The sequence below is a fragment of the Sinocyclocheilus rhinocerous genome, unplaced genomic scaffold (genome assembly GCF_001515625.1).
Source record: "Sinocyclocheilus rhinocerous isolate Xijiao unplaced genomic scaffold, SAMN03320098_v1.1 scaffold22, whole genome shotgun sequence".
Taxonomy (NCBI): Eukaryota; Metazoa; Chordata; class Actinopteri; order Cypriniformes; family Cyprinidae; genus Sinocyclocheilus; species Sinocyclocheilus rhinocerous.
The window spans coordinates 499,713-523,100 of NW_015642832.1; the positions used below are offsets into that span (position 1 = coordinate 499,713).

A 23,388-nucleotide genomic window follows, 5' to 3' on the forward strand; every position below is an offset into this window, starting at 1 on the left:
GAAATGAGTGACAAAAAATATTGACCTTTTTCATGATATAAAAATATTTAAAACAGCTATTTCATATATATTCGGATACAACAGTCATACATCGCTATTAGGACCGCAAGTCCTGTGACAAGTTTGCCGCATCAGAGCACGAAAGTTATCAGTCTAAAAGGTCTGCAGTCAACGGTGAAAATCAAAAGTAGATTTATTTTAAAGACCAACAGTTTAACACTAAATATTGGACATAAACGAACATGTTAAATATAAAAGTATTTAAAACAGGTAAGTTCATATATTGGGAGTAAATTGTTAAATTGAGTTAAAAAAGTTAAATTGAACAGATACATCAGTCATACAGTGCTCAGGACCGTGCGCCCCATGACGAGCCCAACGCGCCGCCACAAAAACAAGAATGAAATGCATTCTAACATAACTGTGGCATTAAACTCAGTTAGTGAGGGCTCGGTTAAAATATTGCACATATATAGGCCGTTCAGATTACTTGTAAAAATGCAATGAAATACCTTATATCAGCAGACGATGTACGTCTGTGTTTGTGGTTGGAGACTCCTTCACCGGCTACAGGCTCTAATCCTCATTTGCGCGAGTGTGAAATGCAGTGCTGAAGTGAAATAGCGGGGCAATTTGATAATAATAGCCGAATTATAAAAGGCCGCCTAATAATAATAATACTACTAATAATTTAATACATTTATAGGAGAACAGGGCTTGAAAACGAAACAAAAATTCAATCGGTTCACTCCATGCAGAATCGATATTTTAAAGTTTCTGTTCCTGTGTTCCTCTGTATTATTACCGGGTTCGGGTAGAAGAAATACCAGTTAATAACGTTATTTTTTTTAAAACAATTTTCTTTGCCTATAATAATAATAATAATAATAATAATAATAATAATAATAATAAAGTACAGCGTTTTCTTTACTCAAAAAGAAAACGAAAAAAAAAAAAAAGAAGAGATCTGGTAACGTAGCATTGCATTGCGCTTAGTCACAGCCAATACAGCAACATCTTTCTAGATTTTGGCCAAATGTAGGCTACTAAACAAAAGAAAAAAAAACTATCAACACTTTAAAGACATTAAAGTATTTTTAAGATATTTAAAAATGTTTGCTGCAATATGCAATGTGATGAGGTCATGTGACAGCAATTTACCATACACATTTTTTGTATTCAGGGCTTGAAAACGAAAAAACTAATAATAATTCAATCGGTTCACTCCGAGCAGAATCGATATTTTAACATTTCTGTTCCTGCGTTCCTCTGTATTATTATCGTTCCGAAACTGGTTTGCCTAGAATAAATACCGGTTAATTATGTTATTTTTAAACTTTTTTTTTGCCTATAATAATAATAATAATAATAATAATAACAGGCTGCAATGTTGCAAAATATGTTGTGTCTGTGGGCGCGTGAGGCGCCGGCGCGATGTCGTCATACCAACACTGGTTGGTTATACAGATAGAGAAGCAAGACATCATTCAAAACCGTCAATATTTGCAAAATAAATAAAACCGTAAAATAAATAAAACTGTAAAGCTTTTGCAAAATAAAGAAAACTACTTTCTACTGTCTCGCTTTCCTTTCCGAGAACTTTGGAGCGCGTCACAATGAACCGTAACTCAGCACATTTTTTCTTTCGTTTTGTTAATCTGTCAATGAATTAAGTGAAAAATATTTTTCGTGTATATGCCTATATTCCTTTTTATGTAAGCCTATAGTTTTATTCTGTTTTCTCCATTCACAGAAGCGCTGCAGTTGCGTGTGATCTGTTGAATCCTTCTTACACTATCCTCGGATAAACTTTAACGCCAGTGCTTTGCCATTGCGACTTACCTATGATGAGTTCACAGCTGAGCAGGCATTTCACTCGTTGGCGTCAGCATTACATTTGCATAGACCGTACTACTGGAATTCATGATTGGTTGACAGCAAATTTCAAATATTAAATGGAACGATAAAATAACGTTATTAACCGGTTGATGGCCATTTCAAATTTTCGATTCTGTTCAGAACTATAACATTTGATTTAGTTTCTGTTTCTGGTTCTGTTCCTGTCAAAATTTCGTTCGTTTCTGGTTTTCGTTTTTGTTCCTTGAACCGGTTCAGAGCCCTGCCCCAAATATGAGTTTGTATTCCACAATGTGAATAATGGCATTTCCATTCCAATTAAATGTAGATACATGGTTGCTTTGCTCTCACCTGTGTGTCCACCCATTTCACTCCATCAGGGTGGTGTTCCACTCGACCATAGACAAAGACATCTGCTATCGTCGATATCTCTGACTATTGTCGATACACAATACTATCGTCTATCGGCACAACCCTAATGCGATTTTTGTAACCGCACGTGCTTTGGTCGCACATGCCCACTGAATTTGTTTTGTACTAATCAGTTGGGCCGTTGTTTCACTGTAGAAAACAAAACTAAAAAGACCGAACAATGTTAACAAAATACTGGAGAATGCAACAACAGATACCAGCATTGAAAAGAGCTTGTTTGAGAGAGTTATGAGATAGCTGCAACTTTACTTTAAAAGAGTACAAAGATGTTTTTATGGATAACTTTTGGAAAAAATAGAGCAGACACTGGACAAAGATGAAGCTTTCTATGCGTACAAAAACGAAGTATACTTTGGGCTTTAGTGTGCTTCCTTTAGTTGGTGGCAGATTTCAACTGTGAGCAAGTGTGCTGAACCTATCCTGAAAAGTGAAGCCAAAACGTTTCCCAGGTTCCCCAGGTGGCTGGACCCAGTATAGTTCATAAACCCCATTTGTAATCTAGTAGGAAGTGAGAAAAAAAAAAAATCAAATTACACTTCTAATAAATTTTTTCCAAAGATGGTTTACGTCATTTTAGGTAGTTCTTATCATGCTGATGTATGTTCAAGTGTTAATTTTTCCAATACATTTGTTTTTAGTTAGTTATTTAATGCTATAAAAAAAACGGGGTGTGGTGTCATGATTGTGATTTTGTGTTTGGGTCTGTGGGAGTTTGGGTTGGACTTTGATACTGAGGCTCCGCCCCACGATCACTACTGCGCAGACTCAAGCTCCAAATGAATCAATACTGCAGAGACTCTGGCAAGATGACAGCGCAAGATGACAGCGACCATACTGAGATGTTTTGGCTTCACTTTTCTATAGTCCCAGGGACTTCTTATTTTTATTTTGGGATTAATGCATGCTAATTAATAGTTTTTCCGTTATCATAGATTATAGTAGGGCTGCACGATTAATTGAATGTGATTGTCATGCGTATCTTGTCAGTAAAGCCGGTTCTGTGTAGACTTGTGCCGGTATTCGGTAATGCGATATATCACGGTAATGAATATGCACGATATTGTTACCGTGGGCACTTCTAAATACCGTGAATAATTATATATTACAAATTATTCCGAATTTTGAATGCATTTTAAGAATACTTTTCCCATCAACTGGTCAAAATGCACAACACTGCTGTATGCTGCGTGAAAGACGTGTGCGCACTCTAGGCTTGCCGCAATAGACGGTGTTGACGGTGCTACCGGTGTTAAGTCGCAACACCTTACGTCACTTGCCCATCGCGTCACCGACCCCCACCGTCGTTTTGATTTTTTATAGTAATAAAAATCATTTAGTTCAGTAAAAGAACAGACACTACAATTAAAAACTGAACGTCCTACGTCTAAACACACATATCCGATTCTCCACAGAACTCCCAATGCGAGGGCGACACGTTTGCTCATAAAGATTTTTAATGGCGTTTTAATGCCGGCGTGCTCAAATAATAATGGCCATTCGACTTGAATTATATAAATAATTTTAACGGCCATTTAAAACCCGAGGGTCTACCATGTGCATAGTAAAGCGATCACTGCAGACAATCCTTTTGGGTGGGAATTAATGTAAACACAGATATCGGATACCAGTCGTGTCTAAAGTGAATGTAAACAGACGTGCCAAAAAATCGGATATGGTCAAAAGATCGGATCTGTGCATTAAGACTTGCAGTGTAAACGCAGCCTAACAAGAAGAGTGAGGTGAGGTGAGACAGACAAGACGATCGCGGATGATTTAGTTTTCGAAACTAGATGCAAAAGCGCCTGTTTGGCAATATTTTGGATTTTGAAAAGCCTGTTGACTTTTGCCTCTTATCTAAGGTGATTTTTGAAGTTTTTTTAAACATTCGTTTTTTACTTAATTGGTTCCACATTGTTTGCTGATTTTTACTTTATTTAAACTTTGTGTCATTTATTTATTTTATTTGACATCAAGGTGTATGCCGTGCCTCCAAGCTTTCTTACTCGTTTTGCTAATAAACTTTCTACTTTTCTTATTTATTTGGTTATATATATGTTTACTTAGATAATACCGTATACCGTGATAAAAGCATACCGTGATAAAAGCATTAGCAATTAATCGCAACATGAAAATTTGATACCGGCATATCCCTAGTTCTGTGATTAGTAGTAAATCTCCATCACGTGCTTTCAGATGGAGCAGCGTTTACTACACAGAGCCGTAGTTCACTGACAAGCTATGCAAAATCTTGTTCATAATCGCAGACGATTTTATCACCTTTTTGATTTAATTTTGATTAATCATGCAGCCCTAGTTTATAGTTATATGCTAACAGAAGCAGGATTAAAGGTGCTTTAGGTAATTTTTTTTACTCTTCTAAAGCCAAAAAATAACATAATATGTTTGTAGATATTAAGGAAACTTTACGTTTACATAGCTGTTTCTCTGAAAAATAATGCCATAGCCAGTAGCATTTGACAGCCACCTTTGCGGTTGTGCTAACGAAGCGCTCGTACTGAAAGTGCCTCTCTCAGTCTCTTCAGGCAATCAGTGAAATCTGACTCCTGCTGCACTGTGCTGTGGCTCTTACAGTCTATGTGTGTTAGCCCCTCTTTCCTCCCCACTTCATCAGTAAGTGTTCTTGGACATCATTGATTTCCTTCTCTTTATTTGCAGGGGCGTGATGGGCTGCCCATACCAGGATGCTGGCATAAGGTATAATTATATATGTGATATGGAGAAACTATGAGTCCTGCCATAAGAGTGAGGATATTGCATTATGACTGCAGTAACTGCTTCCTTTTTGTGTCTTCTAACAGTTTTCTCCTATTGCTCTCTTGCAGTAATGACTAACCTGGAGCATGGAGTTTGTACATATTGATATATATTTTGCAAGTAACATTTGCTTTTTCTCCCAATTTTTTTTGTAATTTCTTATTTAATAAATTGGGTTTTCATATGGGAGCCCCTGCAAAATAATGTCTGTATCGCTGCATTAACAAAGAGAGGCTCTCCACTGCCACAATAACAAGTGTAGAAAAGCAATGAAGCAAGCATCATAGGTGCTGAGACTGTACTGATATTGAGAAGAGACATGAACTCGATGCTTGTGGATGCACAGAGAATGCTGCTGCTGTCCTTAATGAGAGAACATAACCCTGAACTTTCTAACAGACTGACCACTGTGTCTGCAAATGATTACTTCTTCACTGGCTGTCTTACTTTCCTGGGCGCCATTTGAAACAACCAACCCCATCCATTCTTCGCTAAATGTTTGCTTTGAAAGGAAGAGGCTTCAGGCCAGGGTGGCAAAGCCAAGCACCCATCTCAGCCCTAAAGACACTGAATGGGCTACATGGAGGGAGTATGCTTTGCCAGTTCAACTGGATGCTTCCAGTGAAAGGGCTCACCTGTACTACAGGGAGGAATGCAATGTGGATGTTGCACTGGATTTGTACTGGTGTACATATGGACAAATCTGTACTCAGGAAACTCTTTTCACTTGGTCAATAGGAAACGACTTACTGTCTTTTGCTCTATTTCTCACTAAAATACACCAGTGGAGTGGTGGAAAAAAGTAACTGATATCATGTAAAGTTGTCTTAAGTCTTGTCTGTTTATAAGATCCCTCATAAACTAAAACAACTTTGGTCTTTTAGACTATTCATTGTTTTTGTGGGGTTGTCTGCATCCTCAATGAGCATTATATGAAGTGTATGTAAATAAAATGGATCATTTTTACATTTAATTACTCATTGTCTGAATAACTCTGTACCGTGCACTGTTTTATGTTCAGTTGCTTTCCCTTCACTCTGTAAAAAAATTTAAAAATATGGAAATGTTTAATTACAGCAGTTTGTCTAAGAGAAACATTTTTAACGCTCTTGTGCTCTAAATGTACTTTACACAAGTACATCAATGCAAATGTTTCTAGCCTCACAAGTCCGTTTCATGTGCTGTGCTGCCAAATGTGTCCGACTTTAATAAGCAAGTTTGTTAAAGTTGACATGTTTATACTTGGCTACCTTATTACCATCACATCTGGAATGAAAACAAGAACCAATGTGAAGTTAACTCTAGTGCCACCTTGAGTACTGAGGTGTGTTACTGCCACAATAACGCACATTAGGAATGTTAAGAGATCAAACGCTAATGACTGAGTTAAGCTATATTGCCAAATATTCCTATTTGCATTCATGTGTAAAGTATCTTTATAAAATCAAAGCAAACACGACATTTGGTTTCCGTAGCGTAGTGGTTATCACGTTCGCCTCACACGCGAAAGGTCCCCGGTTCGAAACGGGGCGGAAACAAATAGTTTTTCTTCTTAGCCTTTGTTTTACTGCCTACCTTTACTGATATTTAATAGTACAGTACCTGTCAAAATTTGGAAAACATTACAATTTTCTATTGAAATATATTTTAAAATATAATTTATTCTTGTGAGGCAAAGCGTTATTTAGAGCAGCAATTACTCCAGTCTTCAGTGTCACGTGATACTTCAGAAATCATTCTAATATACTGATTGGCTGCATTTCTTATTATTTTTAAGAAGCTGAATTTCTAAGAAACATTTCTTAATATTTATTCAGAATAAAATATTCTATAAAAGTGTTTTACAGTGTGCAATAGGAATGTCAACGATTAATCGATGATCGATTAATTGTCGATAAGAGATGCAATTGATTAAAGCTATCGATGGTCGATTAAGCAGTTTAATTTTGGCCTGTGTGCGGCTCATGCGCAAAACACGTGCAGGCGTCTGTGAGTGACGGTGACGGTATATAAATGCATCATCATTCACTCATAATTACAAATTAAGCTTTTATTGTGATTTAAACTTTAAAAGTACATTAAAATAGAAACAACACAACGTTCTTCAACATGGAATGCAATATAACTGTAGTAACAGTCATTTCCCCAGATAATTGTTTCATATTTGAAACAATTAGGTGAAGGTTGCAGGGCTGCGGGACACTGCGGTTTTTTTTGAGTGGCTTTTGCACATCCTGTCATGCCCGTGACTGCGTGCTGCTGCAATAGACGCATTTTGCTGCATTAAAGTTAACGATTAATCGATTAATTGATCATTAATTTAAACGACGATCGATTATGGAAATGATCGAAAATTGACATCCCTAGTGTGCAATGTTATAAAGGTTTGTTAGACAGCAAAAACATTGAGAAAACACATAATACCCATAATCCCATAGACATGGTTTCCGTAGTGTAGTGGTTATCACGTTCGCCTAACACGCGAAAGGTCCCCGGTTCGAAACCGGGCGGAAACAACCTTTTCTTACCCCGCTTCTCAAAATACTAATTACACTAAGAAAGTCCAGTTAAATACACAGGCCAGAAACATTTAAACATCAAAACATAACGTCAACCAGTAACATAAATACCTGGTTACCCCTTTTCACCCTATCCCTACCAAAAAAAAAATAAATTGAATATAAATTTTTGTTACAGACAATTTAACTGGGATAAAAGTCAGGTATTATCTTAAAAAAGAAAGAAAGAAAGAAAGAAAGAAAGAAAGAAAAAGAATAAAATGGCCCACAGTTGGGACTTCTATATGAACACAGACCAGGACTTTTATACTGAAATCACCATTGGAACTGCCGAACAAGGACTTGAAAAAAATTTTCATGCTAAAGGCTTCATACTACACCTGCATATAATCCAAATATGCCTGGTTTTAACTACGGGGATGATCAGGTAAATTTTACATGGATTTAAATGACATGTATGTGATTTAATGTAGCCTCAATATATATGTTTAGAGATTTAGAGGTTTCAGCTGCATCTCTGTATGAAGCTAATAAAGCAGTTAATTCTGTTCTTTGGTAAATGGTTCATTTAAACGACGTTTATATTATAGAAATCTGTGTTTCAGGGTGAAAACTAAATATGGACGATTTCAAGCTGTTTAACGTTTCATGGCTATTAGCTTAGTATCGGCGGCTTTGGCTCTATTTTGAGAACTCATTCGCATTCTGCCGTTAATCTATTTTAAAGTTTTACTCCTATAGAGTGTTTCAGTATTTTGTCATTCCTATTACATATTCACTTGTGATTATACCGATAGTCTTGATACTGGAACATAAAACGGCTGACGCGAACTAAAGCGAAACTGAGCCGCATAGGAACTGCGCAAAAGTGCGCGGCTATGATGCGCTAGAACACTTGTCTTTGTTTTGGTCAAAAGCCGTTGTTTACACTTGCAAGGATGGCATAGAGATTTACTAATCTGCAGAACATAAACAGGCGTCAGAGTTACGTGCGTATGTTCTATCGATCATATCGGACGCGGGCCTAATTTGACAGCACGAGCCACCCGTTCCAAGAGGGTTTAAGGATTGAATGGCGCATTAGAAATAGAGGTCTCTCCTCCAGGATATGTTAACAGTAGCCACACTGAAATGAGTATCAGAGATAAAGAGCTTAAGATACATTTCAAACCCGGGCACGTTGAGCTTGTTCAGGTAAGACTGTTGGTCCATTTCTAGGAAGCACCTCCATGGTATACAAGCCAAAGCAACTTTAATTCTGACGAATGCCTTATAATTCAAGGCGACCCATTCGGTATCATTTTCTGGTTTAATACAAAAAGAAACACAGATCGTGTGTTATCGTTATGGCATATTTTAAGTTCAGTTGTGACGAGCAGATAAACGCAACTGACGATGCTTGAATTGTTTACCCGCACTTTAAACTATAAACAATATGAGTGCTACCTGAAAAATTATTCAGATAGTGCTTATGATATTTTTCCTTTTCATTTTTGGCTCATTAAAACTCTGAGACTGTGTGTATACAGTGCCATTTAAGCCCTCTGTAGGTTAATTCTATTAACCAGTTCCCTTTTTAAGTGTCTAGGTACAAGTCAGTTGATTTCGAGTTGCAGTAAAATGTGCTCGAAAGCATATATAAAACGGAAAACCAAATTGAATCTGTACAAATTCAACTTCAAATCAGTAAAATGTAATTAAAATCGCATGTCTGTCTAGAGCAAAAATATATCATCTATGCCAACAACGTGTGTAAATAGACTGTGAACATCTATAATGAGAAAACTTTCTACAACCAAACCAAAATCCAACCCAGCTGTAGTTCCACTAAATGTCCTGAGGGTGGCGCTTCAGCGACTAATAAACACCTGCGCTGCAGCTTCAGCACCGATTGCACAACAGCATCGAGAAATTTCGAGTGTCAGCTTGTGAGGCTGCAGATTTCAAACGTTTGCAAACCATGTAATTTACGATTTTTGTTTTAGAGGGTTAGCTGGTTGAGGAAGGTTATAGGAGCGTATGCTCACGTATGAGGCTGTGAAAGCTAATTTAACACCGATGTCATTTTCGAACTGTACTCATAATACAAACAAAATAACTTCCTTTCTGTTACAAATATAAATCCACTAATGTATACTTGGACTGAAAAGTGGAATTTCTTCTAAGAATAACAACCTATACACGGCTAATTTCAATTACCAAGACAACGTCTTTACAATAACAAAATATTAAGTATAAGTTACCTCACACAATGAAACAAGTGACTATCCAACATCTGAGGTAAACTGTATATGCTGTCTAGTATAATGTACTCCGCTTAAAGTCTTAAACTTTAACTTCAGTAGTACAGTTCATCAACACGACAAAAGCTTATTAACGTCTCAAGAACGTTGTAATATCTTACCTTTCTTCGCTTGTTTTGCTGTTTGCAAAGTCGTCACACTAAACCCACTTACTCATCGACAGACACTGGCTTTTTCCATCAGTTGTCATTAAACCCCGCGAATTGATATCGTCTGCCAATGATGTTGTAGGGGCGTGTCCAGATTCTGTGAGGGACGACTCTGATTGGTTTTTAGATTGTCAATCACATCTCGGACTTGATCTCGTTCTATCCAGTATTTAAAATAAATAATAATAGTATAATAAAATAAAAATCTCATAGACACAACGATCATGTGTGTTATAAAATACATCCCATGGATACAATTATCAATTATTAAGAAAATATGCTACTCAGCCAGATTGCATCTGTTTTCTACTACAAACATCTAGATACATACAAAGATCATTTGTGTTATAAAATGGGTTCCATGGATTGATTTTTCCAGCAGTTATAAATTAAGAAAACATGCCACTCACCCAGATTGCTTCATCTGAAAAGCATTTGTTGTCTACTACAAACATAAACTTTTTTTTTAAATTTATGTTTCACATACATTCTAAACAATAAACTTCTTAAAGTCTATCTTTACCAAAGTAAATCTAAATGTTAATTTAACATCTGACATCTTGCAGATAAAAATGGGAACATCATATCTCAGCTATGTATGCATACTACTAGGGTATGTTTACTTGGTTCTGTTATTTAGGATGAAGTCTACACTCCATACCAGCGCGTGCTTGTGACTGGTGCAACAGGGCTTCTGGGCCGTGCTGTTTACAAAGAGTTCAAGAACAATGACTGGGATGCTTTGGGGTGTGGCTACAACCGTGCCCGGCCTTGTTTCCTGAAGTGTAATCTCCTGGATGAAGACGCAGTGCGAGGGGTCATTCAGGGGTTTCAGGTAACTCATTACCCTAACCAGTAAGATCACCCACTACTATTCTCTTACCACCAACACATTTTTTTCATACTGTACATGTTTGATGTCAAAAGTATTTTTCTTAATTTTTTTTTATGTCAGCCTCATGTCATTGTGCACTGTGCTGCTGAGAGGAGGCCAGATGTGGTGGAGCATCATACTGAAGCAGCCATGAACCTGAATGTGCATGCATGTTCTACTCTGGCCAAAGAAGCAGGTTAGTAGAGTGACAAATCTGTGTTAGATATGGTTAAAAAAATCACTCATTAAAGTTCTCCAATAAACCTTTCCCACAGATGGCATCTTCCTCATCTATATCAGCACAGATTACGTTTTTGATGGACGTAATCCTCCCTATGGAGAAAACGATGCCCCTAATCCTTTGAATTTGTATGGGAAGTCCAAGCTAGAGGGTGAAAGGGAGATTCTCAGACACTGCCCAGGTATATTGTTTTTCAACCACCTCTGAAAGGATCTAAACGGTTAGTTACGCCGTCACTGCAAAAGAAATACATTTAACCCTGTAAAGCCTGACCTAAAATAACAGTCTGAAGGAACTGTTCATTGATTCATTAAAAAAAAGTTTGCATATGCATTTTTTTGATGAGGATTTTTGATCAGGACTCATATGGTATGATATAGGACAATATGGAACCCATATTTGAGGAAAAATGCCTAAATTTTATTCAAAGGCCCAAACTGATCAAAATATGCAGTTTGTTGCAGATCTTATTTATATGGCCAAAGAGTAAGATGGAATTGTGATATCTTGTAATGTAAATCAGAAGGATAAGCATAACAGACAACTTGGATATCACTGCATCAGTTGTCACTCTGTGTCGCCCAATAATATGTTGATAATAATATGATAATTTAAATCTTTAGTTTAATAATGACATTTATTTAGTTTTTATTGTGGAGGCAAAACATAACGCAATGCAGTACAAGTCGATTGAGAGATATACAAATAAACATCAGTAAAGATTTCACAACAAAATGACACATGTACTACAACCTTACATTTATTAGAATTATACTAATAAATACCTGCAAACAAGTATAAACTATTAATCAGATGACAGTAGGCATGTAGTAGATTGTGTACAACAGGTTTTTCAGGCCTCTTTCAGGCCTTTGCAAATCGAATAACATAAAGTAGGCTTTATTGTCTGCCATTTATAGAGTTAAGCCTGCTGCTATATTACAATATTAGGAGAGCATAAAATGTATATTCCCTTTAAAAACAATCTCTGTTCTCTATCTATTGCTCCAAGCAGGCACAGCTGTACTACGAGTGCCCATTCTGTTTGGAGAGGTGGAGAAGGTTGAAGAGAGCGCAGTGACTGTGTTGTGGGACCGTGTTCAGGAGGGAGCCGAGAGCTGCACCATAGACCACTGTCAGCAACGCTTCCCCACTTATACTAATGATGTGGCACGTGTCTGCCGGAACATGGCTGAGAGAGCCCTTCAGGTGAGCCGGAGTGAGCAGGAGTGCCAAGCTCAGTTTAGGTCAAGAGCTGGATTGAAATAAGTCACTGTGTGGTGCCCCCGTGTAGAGAATGTATGCACAATATATAATCTACTTGAGCTAGTTAAGTCTAGAATCAACTTGACTTTTCAATACAGCATGTTTCTGTTGCCCCCAGGACCCGTCACTGCGTGGAATCTTTCATTACTCTGCCAAAGAGCAGATGACCAAATATGAGATGGCCTGTGCAATAGCAGATGCTTTCAACCTGCCCAGCAGTCATCTAATACCAGTGAGTTAACAAAAAGCTGAAAAGATGCCCTAAATATATCCTCTGTCCTTCCTACAGTCAGTACAGTCTGTATATACAGTGCATTCCGTGCCCTTGCCTGTAACCACATGCATATTATAGCTATATGTAGAATGTGGTCTGTTCATGTAAACATGCTGCCTTTTTCTTGTGTAATGTGTAACTTCACATCTTTTCTCCTAAATTTGGTTTCGGTATGATCCATTTTGATTAGTTTTGGTCATTAACCTGGTATATGTATGTGTGGGTAGATGACAGAGCAACCTGCTGGAGCAGGGGCCCAAAGGCCGCAAAATGCCCAGTTAGAGTGCTCACGTCTGGAGCTCCTCGGTCTGAGTGCGGAACCCACCCCTTTCAAGACTGCCATTCGGGACAGCCTCTGGCCCTTCCAGCATGACAAACGATGGAGGCAGACTGTCTTTCATTAAGGCAACAACTCTATCCCAAACGCAAGAAGAAAACAGGGCCACACTCTTTAAATGTTTAACATTTCAATATTTCACTGAAGCACCAATCCTATTTCACAGTCCTGAATTAAAAAAAAGGCCCACGCTTTTTACAAGTCCAGCAGCGTTGTTTGATGTTCAAGTATACATTTATTATAGCCAACAGGTATTTCACCTTTATGTGTTTTTGTGCGAATTGCACTGCGGTTTACTGAGTCTGGCCTTGACTGTACTTTGTGTTTCTTTCCTAACTGTATTACTTTATGTAAATGACAAGTTGAAGACATGAATGTTTGATAAAAGAACAGATGATATCCTCAGTTTCTGCTGTTCCCTCTTTTATTCCTTAAAAAATAAAAAAATCAGACATTTACTTGAGGACAAAAGAATGCAATATGATTGAAGCACCAGGAAGGTTGATAAAATCAAGCCTTTATCTCTTGAGCATTTATTTTCTTTTTAATTTACTTTTTTATAGTTATATAATAAACTTGGATATACCAAAAAATGGATACTTTATATAACATAAGTGTCATTTCAGGATAGATAAGGCTACAAACACTTGGCGATAACCGCAGCTGTTTTAACATGATATTACTTTGTTCTAAAAGCACAGCGTCAAGATATTGTGGCTTAAAAGGTATGCCAGTAACCCTGCCTCATTATTACTGTACAAACATAATTCTGTAAATGTAAATAAAGACGATTATTTTGTTTCTCTCAAATTTAACCATCACAAATGAAGAAATGATAAAAGTTCCCTTTGTCTTGTTGGTTTTTGTAAGATCCCTTTACCTAACAAAAGCCAGTTCCTTAATTGCATAATTTTTGGTATTACTAGCTAATACAAATTCTGTAAGGTTTTGTTTTATTTGGATGGTTTATATCAATTAAAAAAAATATTCCATCCTGTTTCATAAAATTACCGTAATAGGTATTTAAAAAGATGTTTAAAAACATGTTAATTACCTTGCCATTGTGTAGTCGAGGTATTATTAATAACGTTTAAGTGCCTGAGATTAATCAGAGCATTTTTAAAAGTCGAATATGATATCCTGTAATACCGTATAAGATTAAACGTTATTTTAAAAACTTGTGTTATCAAAACTCGTGACACTTGTGTGGTGGTGACGTGTCCTCATAGAGGCGGGGTCACTGGGTTGCGCTGCACGCGCTGCTGTATAGAGGTCAGCTGATATTACCGGGAGTAACTTTCCAATGGGAGGGAGTCCGCGCGCCGCTGTCTACGTGACATCACCGCGTCCGTTCTGACCGAATCGAGAAGCGTTATTTTGTTCGTGGTTGCAGCTTCAGCGGTTTACGGCCGACTTCAGCGACGAAATAATAAAACAACAAAACACTGAAATACAACAGAGGAAGTAACAGAGCAATTCGGTACAAAGAAACTCATTTTTTTCTTTCAAAGGTAAGGAAAAGAACACTTCTCTGCCTTTTCTATGAAAATATATGAACTAATTAATTAATTATTTCTTTCTATATATTATTTAGTATTTTTAGATAGCGAATATATATGTTTGTTGATCCTGTCAAACATTGACTAGGCTACTGAATGGTAACGTTAGAGTTGGTCTTCAGGGTCTTACCGCCCCTCCATTTTCTTCTAAACATAGTATGGCGTACACAAAATTAAATGTATTTTTGTCTTTCTTCATGATGATATGATGCTGTTCTATTATTATAAGTCATGGAAGATATACGGTATTTCATGATTATTCAAGTTTTTGTGTTTGTAGTGTAAACTGCTGTGTTTTCATAATGTGGCGCACAATTATTCGCGTGGGCGCATGAGATCCTGACCTTTGTTTGGCAGCAGGTGAACAATCGTCTTGTTGTGAATGAATCCGGTCCAGAGCAGTCGCCTGATTCTCATTATTACTGCAGTTTCTGTAACACTATACTGCATTCAGTGTCATAGAGAGTGAGGCTTGTTAATGTACAGGTCAAAAACAATAGATGTACTTGAGACTTTTCATCATTCTTCTGTCAGAGTCAGCTCATTTCAGTTGCTGTGTCTTAGTTTAGCTAGTTATCAGAGTACTTTGCTCCTTCTGATATTTTGATTAGTCATTTGCCCTTTAATTATCGGAGTGAGTTAGTGAAATGTTTTCAATAACTTTGTGCACATTAAATGATTTAATTTATAAAAATATCAGTCTTTTTTTTATTGGGCCCATGGCCTTCTTCCTGGAGGCTTCTAAAACACAATTTAATACATGTGTAATACATGTTAAGTGGATATGTCCCTGTTCAATTATACATTTGATGGGGTTTCAAAGCAGAAGTTAAACATACAGTAATGAATTATGATTTTCTGACAGTATATTGTCCGGATTCACAGCAGTCGTTTTTAGGGAAACAAGCTCTGTTTAAATTGGATTTGCTGTGTGTGTATTAATCATTTAATTCAGTATTGTCTCTGTGTTGTTTGAGCAATGCATTGCCAGCTTGTTCCATTAAGAGCCATTAAGTTAATAATTTACCATCACTGTGTCAAGAGAGCACTGTTTGACTTCAAGCTAGATCAAATACTCTCAGTTCACTCATTGCTGTTGTATGTGTATTTGTCAGAGCTGATGCCATTTCCATTGACCAAATATTCCTGTTCATGAAGCTTGATATTCCCTGATCATTTAAAGAGGTGTTTTTGGCCCATGTGCTCTGTGATATTTAGAAATTATGACTCAACATAATGTGATGCATCCACTGATTTAGATCAGTGTATCATATTTAATGGAGTAAAGAGACTGCCTCTTATCTTAAATTTTTTTTTTCTCTAAATGCAATGCCTAAAATGATGTGATTGAAATATCCATATGACTGTACTTTTGTTCCTTAATAGCCTCATTGTATTTTTTAAATATGCAGTTGAGATCTACTGGTTAATCTATATACATATGTTTATCTCTTGAATACTTTGCTATGTATCAAATAAAAAATCTTGACCAGGGGTGTATCAGGTAATCTCAGGCAAAACTGTAGGGTGCTCCAGGGTGGGAACAAAATATAAAAATTGAAAAGTGGATCCCGTTGCAAAATAAAAAAAAAAAAATCCACATCTAGGCACTCGCATAGTAAGCACAGTAAAAATGCTTTTTACTGTGTACTATGTATGTTTGTATGATATATACTACTGTATAAAAGTTTGGGGTATGTTTGATTTTTTTTTTTTGAGAATTTTTTTCAGCAAAGTAGATACACAAATTCATCAATATCATTTATCAAAAGTGACAGTAAAGACATTTATATTTATAATATAGCCTAATATGTATAACGTTACAAACAATTTCTAATTCAAATGAATGGTGTTTTTTAACTTTCTATTTATCATCCTAAAAATATTTTAGTTTTCACAAAGATATTAAGCAGCACAACTTTTTTTCAACAGATAATAATAAGAAAGTATAAGTATTCTTGAGCACCAAATCAGCATATTAGAATGATTTCTGAAGAATCGTGGGACTTGAGTAATGCTGGTGAAAATTCAACTTTGCCATCACAGGAACAAATTACATAGTAAAATATATTAAAATAGAAAAGTTACTTAAAAGTGTAATATTTTAGAATATCACTGTTTTTACTGTATATATAAATGCTAGTTTGGTTTTAGTTTTAGTGAACTGTAATAATAACCCTGCTAGATGCATGCATAGACTGTTAAAAACAAACAAAAAAAGGATGAATGCACTTTTTAACCTTCTTTTAAAAAAATGTAAAAGATTTTGTAATAACTCTTAACTGCCGAGTAATACATTTTGTAAGTTTAAGATGATGAGAGAACCAAAGGTGAACTTGATGTCACATGTCTTAAACAAGTTGTATAACTTCATTGCTCTCTCCCAGGTCGTCCCCTCATCAGCAGAGTGCAGATGAATTACGAGCAGCCTCCCCCCTACACGGGGCCGGGCCCCACCGCTCCAGGATACCCCCCTCCCGCTGCTCCCGGGTACCCTCCTCAAGGATATCCTCCTCAGGGATACCCTGCACAGCCGTACCAAGGATATCCAGTCAATACTGACCAGCCCAACCCTGGTTACCCAAACTACCCTCCTGGACCCCCTGGGTCATACCCGGTCCAGCCAGGATACCAGGGGTACCCACAACCACAGTATGGTGGCCCAGTGTACGGGGAGCCTCCTAAAAACTCTGGTAAGATCCTTGATTTCCTGTCATATTGAACACATTTTCATTTGCACATTATTCAGGTTAGATTCACTCTTAACTTCCTCATAAACGTCCTCATTTGTAACAGTGAGGTCAACAGATTTACACAAAACACAGCTTGCACAGTTAGTGGAAATGTTTGTTGCTCATAGTTTCTGCAACAGTCATGTAATCATTTCAGTTGTACAGTATGTAAATTATTATTTTTCTTGGTGTTCTTCATTTTATCGAGTTTAATAGGAGGTTGACATAAGTCCGAAGATTGCAGTATGTTTTTAGCTGTTTAAATTACATAATGAAATTGTTTAGCTTCTGTGATTTGCTTGGTTTTTAAATTACGTGTTAATTAGATGTTCTGCTAGATTTTAATTAGGTGTAAATTAAATGTCTAATGGACGTTCGCATACAGTGGAGACCTTCTGAGACCAATTGAAAAACATGTAATTTATAATCTACTTGCAAAGTTCATACTGTTGCCATTCTGAGCAGTGTTTTTCTCCATCTCTGTGTTTTTTCTCCAGTGTATGTTGTGGAGCAGGGCAGGCGGGATGATTCTGGGGAGCAGGCATGTCTAACTGCATGTTGGACGGCTCTATGTTGCTGCTGTCTCTGGGACATGTTGACCTAGAATAATAAGGAAACCACTATGAGTCTCTCTTTTATTTGTAAAGTTCTTTCACTCCACGTTTCGATCCTTATTTATGTGTGACTACTGAAAAAGTAATTAAGAAACAAATAGAGTAATGTTTTGGTTGTAGAGTCTATTTCCAGTAGTCCAGCTTGGAGCACCAGTTTTTATTCCTTCAATGATGCACGATACGCACTGAGAGACTGATTACTTGCGTCGATCTTATTTGTAGAGGCTTATTAAACTGAATGTTTTTATTATTTGTCTTTTGAAAATAATATGGATGTCATCTTCATTAATGAATGCAAACATTACAATTTAGCTTGTTTATTGACCAGATTTGATAATCAAAAATGGCCTTGAATGTTTGAGCTGACTTAATATGAGTCAATCACAGAAAAAGTTTGTTTCTGTTCAATAAAATAATGGAAATAAGGCTTTTGTTTACTCAAAATGTGCTTTCTGTGTTGTTTCTGCACTACTAACATACACCAAATGGATGTCCAAAAACAATAATGATTTTCAAACTAATTTTCTGGTTGTGTTGTGTTGAGTCAGTGTGGCCTGTTCAAGATGGTCTGGGTGCTCAAACAAAACTAATGTTATGAAAACACTACAGAGCCACAGTGTTTACCCTTTTTTTTTTTTTTTTTTTTTTTTTTTTAGGAAACCAACTTATAGTTTCAGCATATTAAACTGATAGGAGGCCATATTTAAATATTGAAAAGTGTTTTCTTTTTTACAAACGGAAACAAAATGTAACATTTAACAAAAAACATTTATCTCCTTTGCCCCTGTGAAGCAAAAATACTACTCTGAACATTTAATTGCACGTCATTTTAAACACAATATGAGGGAACAGACCTGAACCTTTGCCACAAAGTATAAAACATTCAACTTATTATTGGCTAATTTATGATCTGCTTTTTTTCTGTCTGCATTTTCAGCTAGAAAGTTAATGTTAAATTGTAACTAAATGAGATAGTATTGACTGCGAATCCTTTATTAATGATCACACTTTACTGGCTTTTCATTGTCTTCTACTGAAGCGCTCCACCCCTCAGATACTACAGATGGCACACTTTTGTCTACTAACATTTAAGCGTGACAAAAATCATCACTGATTGGAATCTAGGATAGATGGTTGTATTTATGTTCATAAATAAAGAACCTTTAAAGAACCTGTAGATATGTTGACCTCATGGCTTTGCTGGAGGCTTTTTTTTTTTTTTTTTTTACTTATGTAGGTGTGTGTTGAAATACACAGGGTGACCAAATGTCAAGACGCATCAAGTTCCTGGTAAGCAGAATTGACGAACTGACGACATCCCTTGTTTGTTTTGAGTTTTTTAACATGTACCTGGCAGAATCTCGAGAGAAAAGTGCAACACTCTTTGAGTGATCCCTTCCCCCAGCACCAGTGTGCATCACTTCACTGGAAGTGGTTCCCATGGGTGTAAACTTAACACCTGCACTGCAACAGACTATTTAAAGCAAAGCTGTGTTTACCATTTTCTCACTGTCAGCAATGCCAGCTACAGCCGGTCTAATCATTGGCCATTCAGTCTTAAAACATGGAAATAACAGCAAAACGATAAATAATTACTATATTGTTTCAATTCAATGGTAGTAACTTTTTCAAAATGTCAGAATTCTGTTTATGTCAGTCCTTGTCGTCTTTACAAAACACTTCCTGATGTTCTCAACTGAGTGCCATTCCACCTCACTGGCCACAGACAATCACGGTTTTGACTTCTAGTTCCATTTTAACTACAATTCTGGATAAGAGAATAACAGGACAAGTCATTGTTCTCCGAGTCTGAGTAAATTACTGTATAGACTTAAGTGTAGAGCATTATGCTTGTACTTTTAGACCGAAAAGAATCTGTTAGACAGAATGCAGTTTTCATGAAACTTTTTTAGATTCATGTTGGCTGATTTTTAAGTCACAAGTACAAACAAATCCAGACCAAATCATACTTTAGAAATAAAAAAAGGTTTTCCCAATACAAAAATAACCATCTACACTTCAATAACCTTTTTTCTTTTATCACTTCACTGGAAGTGGTTCCCATGGGTGTAAACTTAACACCTGCACTGCAACAGACTATTTAAAGCAAAGCACCCTAATCTTTCTGATTGAGGTTGGTCTACTGTGTACTGCTCTTTAGATATTTTCATTAAATTTCATTTATGGGAATAATGAAACAATCGTTCTGCTCAGCTGTAAAGGAAGTAATTCAAATTCAAAAAGTACAAATGCAAATGTTTTATTTTAATAGAATTTCCAAAGAACCTCCTTCCACAGGTGTCTCGAGTGTGACTTTGCAAGTTAAAGCTCATATCCACACTGACTTACCACATTCAGAAGAGATTCTACACCAAAAAAAATTGCCAACGGCTGCTTTAGCTTTCGTAATATTCAAAGAAATCGACCTCTGCGATGAGTCTTGCAATGGATTTTCACACAACGCAGTGATGAAGCCACTTCCTCGAAGAAATGTTCTTGATTTGATACACCCAAACTGTCGAGTCAATGAGAATATTTTACATGTGTAATATGTTTCACAGTTTCACAGACTTAAAAAAAAAAACTATATATATTACGCTTTCATCTGTTTTCACTTGCCAAGTTGAATTTAAATTAATAAAATAATAAAAAATCAGACAATCAATAATCTCTTACATATTATACAAAACGGTTGGCTCATGTACAGTTTTTTGATCAATGTATCAGCCCCTGTGATTGTCATATATTGCGAACAGAAGAGGACAGACGGTGTGAGCTGATGATTAACACATCTAACGAAGGCCAATCCGAAAGCTCAGCCTCACACGGCACGATTAAAATCTTAATACCGAACACTGCATCGACGTATACCGAGAAAATTCATGAGGAACGAGACTGAAAGTGTCGAGACGCTGACGTTCCTTTTGAGTATGTTCCAGTGTAGTTTCACAAACACGTATGGGAGCAAGTGATGCTGTTTTATTGAGCACTGCGGCATAAGAGTGCGGTGAACTGATTGTTTTTTTCTGTTATGGTTTGATATGCAGTCATGAAAAACCAAAGCAGTGAGCCATCACACTACCATCACATGAATGTCCGCCACTCACAGCCAGTCCAAAATGACTAAAAAATATTTACCACTTTCTATAAAGTCAAAAGGTAACTACAAAATCATTGTTCACAAGTGCTTTTTTTCCAGTATTGGGTCATAGTGTTCTTGCTGCTGGCTGTTGGTTCTCCATTTTTTGGAAACGTCTCTGCAGCGCTCTGTTGTTTCTCTCCGTAGGAGATGGTGTGGCATCAGAGACGGCTAAACTCTGTTACCTCCTGCCCATCTCGTTCTGTTTGAGGAACTGGATGTTAGCGCTGCTGTCCGCCAGTTCAGGGTACTGCTCTACTGGGAGCACGTAGTAGCCCTCGTAACCCGCGACCTTCCCCATGGCTAACAGTTGTTGCTTCTCATTTTCAGCCCACACGCGTCCTCCTTCCCTGCCTTCGCGCACTTGCTGTTGCTCCCTGGCCCAGGCTCCAGACAGCGCCCTCTGGTGGGCTTGTTCCAGCAGGCGGCTCCGCTCCTTTTCCAGAACCTCTGCTGACAGCCCATACCGGACGCTGTATGTGAGTTTGGCGGAGTGGATTTCTAAAGTGACGCCCCGGCGGGATCGCCCGCTGACCGTCACGTTGATCCCGCTCTCCAGCGTCTTATGGCTGCTGCTGAGACCCAGGGCCAACAGGTCGCTGTCAGCCAGTCCAAGCTTCACGAAGAAGTGGCAGTCTCGTCCATCTATGGTGTAATGCGTGCCGTCCAGGTAGATGGCGTTGCTGAGGATCTGTGATATTTTGCGACTGTCTTCGCTAGCTGAGCTGGACAGGTCTGTTAATACGTGACCATCTTTGATAGCGATCATCATGCCTTTGCCTACGATGGGTGTGCTGGTGCCAAACCAGTAACCGGGCTTGTCGCGCTTGGTGCGCCGCTGTTTGTTGAGCCGCCTCCCCTCCAGAACCATGAAGGCCTGGTTGTGTCTGTCCACTGAATGCTGAACTCCAGTGAACAGCTGTAAAATGGGTGAACAGTTAGTGACACCTGATAAAAGTGGTTCAGCAGTAATATGATACATATGGTCACTTTCAATTCTAAGTTGTCTGATTTGTCTAAGGTACAGTATGTGTGAGAGCATTTCAGACAATTTGACAGAAAAGTATTTTGTCCCTTTAGACCAGGGACGTGCTGACTATGCAGACACTAAAAATGTTACATTTGTTGTTGTAGTTTTTTGTCCATTCTATTGCCTTACAAACAAACAATTGGTTTTCTGTTATGTATTCTACATTGTTGTTGCAAATTCTGCAGATTTGTCGGGAGGATAATGTTATTTAGCTGGCTAACATAAATGAGATTTTGTTGAAATTGCAAAAATAACTTTTTTTAAAACAATCACTACTGTTCAAAAGTTTGAGGTTTTTGAGACTTAATGTTTTTGAAGGAAGTCTTGTATGTTCACCAAAGCTGCATTTGATCAAAAATACTGTAAAACGGTAATATTATGAAATACAATTGCAATTTAAAATACCTTTTTTCTTTTTTAATCTATTTTAAAATGTAATTTATTCCTGTGATAACAAAGCCTGTGATACTCCAAACTTCAGTGTCACATGATGCTTCAGAAATCATTCTAATATGCAGATTTTGTGCTCAAGAAACTTTTCTTCTTATAATAGTTGCACATGCTTAATATTTTTGTGTAAACCATGATACTTTTTTTTGAGGAGTAGTTCAAGTTCAAAGCTTGAACAGCATTTATTTGAAATTATTTGAAAGTATTTTGTAACATTATAAATTACGTTCACTTTTTATCAGTTTAATGCTTCATAGCTGAAAAAAAATTCTTACTGTTTTGAACTATACTGAACCAAAAGTTTTGAATGGTAGTGAACGTATTTTTAACAAAAACATTTTGCAAAATGTCTTCATAAATTTGTTTAAACAATATTTTTGTGAATAATAACTTTTTTTGCACAGAAAAAACACTTAAAATAAAAAAATATAAATACTGAGAGCATATATAAAAGGGTCAAAGACGAAAAAGGGTTTAAGCATAAAAACAATAAGTGTAATACTGCTTTAAATTGCTGTTGTTTTCCCCCAAAAAATTTAAAAGTTTTGTTTAATTTAATTGCAATTTTGTTTTTGTTGTTCTGAGCAAAAAATGAATATCATACATTTTTCCCTGATTTACAGGAGAGACCCACTAAATTCATTCAAATGTCATTCAGTGTAACAATCTTGTCAGGCATATTTACAACAAAAATCAATTTATGACATATTAAAAGACTAATTACTTTCACCCCAAATACTAATTAGTTGTAATTGTACATTTTTTAAATGTGCCACTATCCTAGGTTTTGCCCAATTGTCAGTAAGAATTTTTTACTAATTTAAAACACAATAAAAT

The 23,388-nt window shown here is 36.9% G+C and overlaps 4 protein-coding genes, 1 long non-coding RNA gene and 2 other non-coding genes across 14 annotated transcripts in view; 5 read left to right on the plus strand and 2 right to left on the minus strand.

Moving 5' to 3' along the window:
- The window catches only part of col23a1b (collagen type XXIII alpha 1 chain b), a 115,393-nt gene extending 110,013 nt beyond the window's left edge, over positions 1–5,380 (plus strand). For both annotated transcript variants that reach the window (XM_016574089.1, XM_016574090.1), the window contains 2 exons: positions 4,966–5,004; positions 5,133–5,380. In XM_016574089.1, coding sequence (XP_016429575.1) covers positions 4,966–5,004; positions 5,133–5,135 — 42 coding nt within the window. In that variant the 3' untranslated portion in view covers positions 5,136–5,380. The remainder of the gene's footprint in view (positions 1–4,965; positions 5,005–5,132) is intronic.
- The window catches only part of LOC107756809 (uncharacterized), a 23,702-nt gene extending 13,460 nt beyond the window's left edge, over positions 1–10,242 (minus strand). The window contains exon 1 of the long non-coding RNA XR_001641866.1: positions 9,988–10,242. This is a non-coding gene — a long non-coding RNA (uncharacterized LOC107756809). The remainder of the gene's footprint in view (positions 1–9,987) is intronic.
- trnav-cac (transfer RNA valine (anticodon CAC)) lies at positions 6,530–6,602 on the plus strand. Its single transcript has one exon. It is a non-coding gene; the product is annotated as a tRNA-Val (tRNA).
- Positions 7,508–7,580, plus strand: trnav-aac (transfer RNA valine (anticodon AAC)). The gene has a single exon. It is a non-coding gene; the product is annotated as a tRNA-Val (tRNA).
- On the plus strand, positions 7,899–13,525 carry LOC107756808 (methionine adenosyltransferase 2 subunit beta). 4 transcript variants are annotated; one of them, XM_016574095.1, is made up of 7 exons: positions 7,899–8,010; positions 10,676–10,870; positions 10,991–11,105; positions 11,185–11,331; positions 12,166–12,359; positions 12,535–12,648; positions 12,918–13,525. In XM_016574095.1, exons 1-7 carry the CDS (start codon positions 7,981–7,983, stop codon positions 13,092–13,094), a joined length of 972 nt encoding a protein of 323 aa, XP_016429581.1. In that variant the 5' UTR covers positions 7,899–7,980; the 3' UTR covers positions 13,095–13,525. The 4 variants fall into 4 exon arrangements, with proteins under 4 accessions (XP_016429581.1, XP_016429579.1, XP_016429578.1 ...); XM_016574093.1 differs by having other exon boundaries at positions 7,900–8,010; positions 12,163–12,359; positions 12,918–13,524; XM_016574092.1 differs by lacking the exon at positions 7,899–8,010 and adding an exon at positions 8,437–8,777.
- A 768-nt stretch (positions 13,526–14,293) lies between these two features.
- LOC107756811 (cysteine-rich and transmembrane domain-containing protein 1-like) lies at positions 14,294–18,359 on the plus strand. Of its 2 annotated transcripts, none has more exons than XM_016574096.1 (3): positions 14,294–14,538; positions 16,974–17,279; positions 17,816–18,359. In XM_016574096.1, exons 2-3 carry the CDS (start codon positions 17,000–17,002, stop codon positions 17,920–17,922), a joined length of 387 nt encoding a protein of 128 aa, XP_016429582.1. In that variant the 5' UTR covers positions 14,294–14,538; positions 16,974–16,999; the 3' UTR covers positions 17,923–18,359. The 2 variants fall into 2 exon arrangements, with proteins under 2 accessions (XP_016429582.1, XP_016429583.1); XM_016574097.1 differs by lacking the exon at positions 14,294–14,538 and adding an exon at positions 14,905–14,946.
- Positions 18,360–20,187: 1,828 nt separating this feature from the next.
- LOC107756812 (teneurin-2-like) overlaps positions 20,188–23,388 on the minus strand; it is a 199,642-nt gene continuing 196,441 nt past the window's right edge. For all 3 annotated transcript variants that reach the window (XM_016574099.1, XM_016574098.1, XM_016574100.1), the window contains one exon: positions 20,188–21,990. In XM_016574099.1, coding sequence (XP_016429585.1) covers positions 21,253–21,990 — 738 coding nt within the window. In that variant the 3' untranslated portion in view covers positions 20,188–21,252. The remainder of the gene's footprint in view (positions 21,991–23,388) is intronic.

What these genes read in the sequence shown, in the direction of transcription:
- LOC107756811 (XM_016574096.1), top strand. Translation starts at nt 17,000, where the DNA reads ATGAATTACGAGCAGCCTCCCCCCTACACGGGGCCGGGCCCCACCGCT. An exon ending in GGAGCCTCCTAAAAACTCTG is followed by an intron (nt 17,280 to 17,815) that starts GTAAGATCCTTG and finishes TTTTTTCTCCAG; the next exon opens with TGTATGTTGTGGAGCAGGGC.
- LOC107756808 (XM_016574091.1), top strand. Translation starts at nt 8,715, where the DNA reads ATGAGTATCAGAGATAAAGAGCTTAAGATACATTTCAAACCCGGGCAC. An exon ending in TACTCTGGCCAAAGAAGCAG is followed by an intron (nt 11,106 to 11,184) that starts GTTAGTAGAGTG and finishes CCTTTCCCACAG; the next exon opens with ATGGCATCTTCCTCATCTAT. An exon ending in GATTCTCAGACACTGCCCAG is followed by an intron (nt 11,332 to 12,162) that starts GTATATTGTTTT and finishes TATTGCTCCAAG; the next exon opens with CAGGCACAGCTGTACTACGA.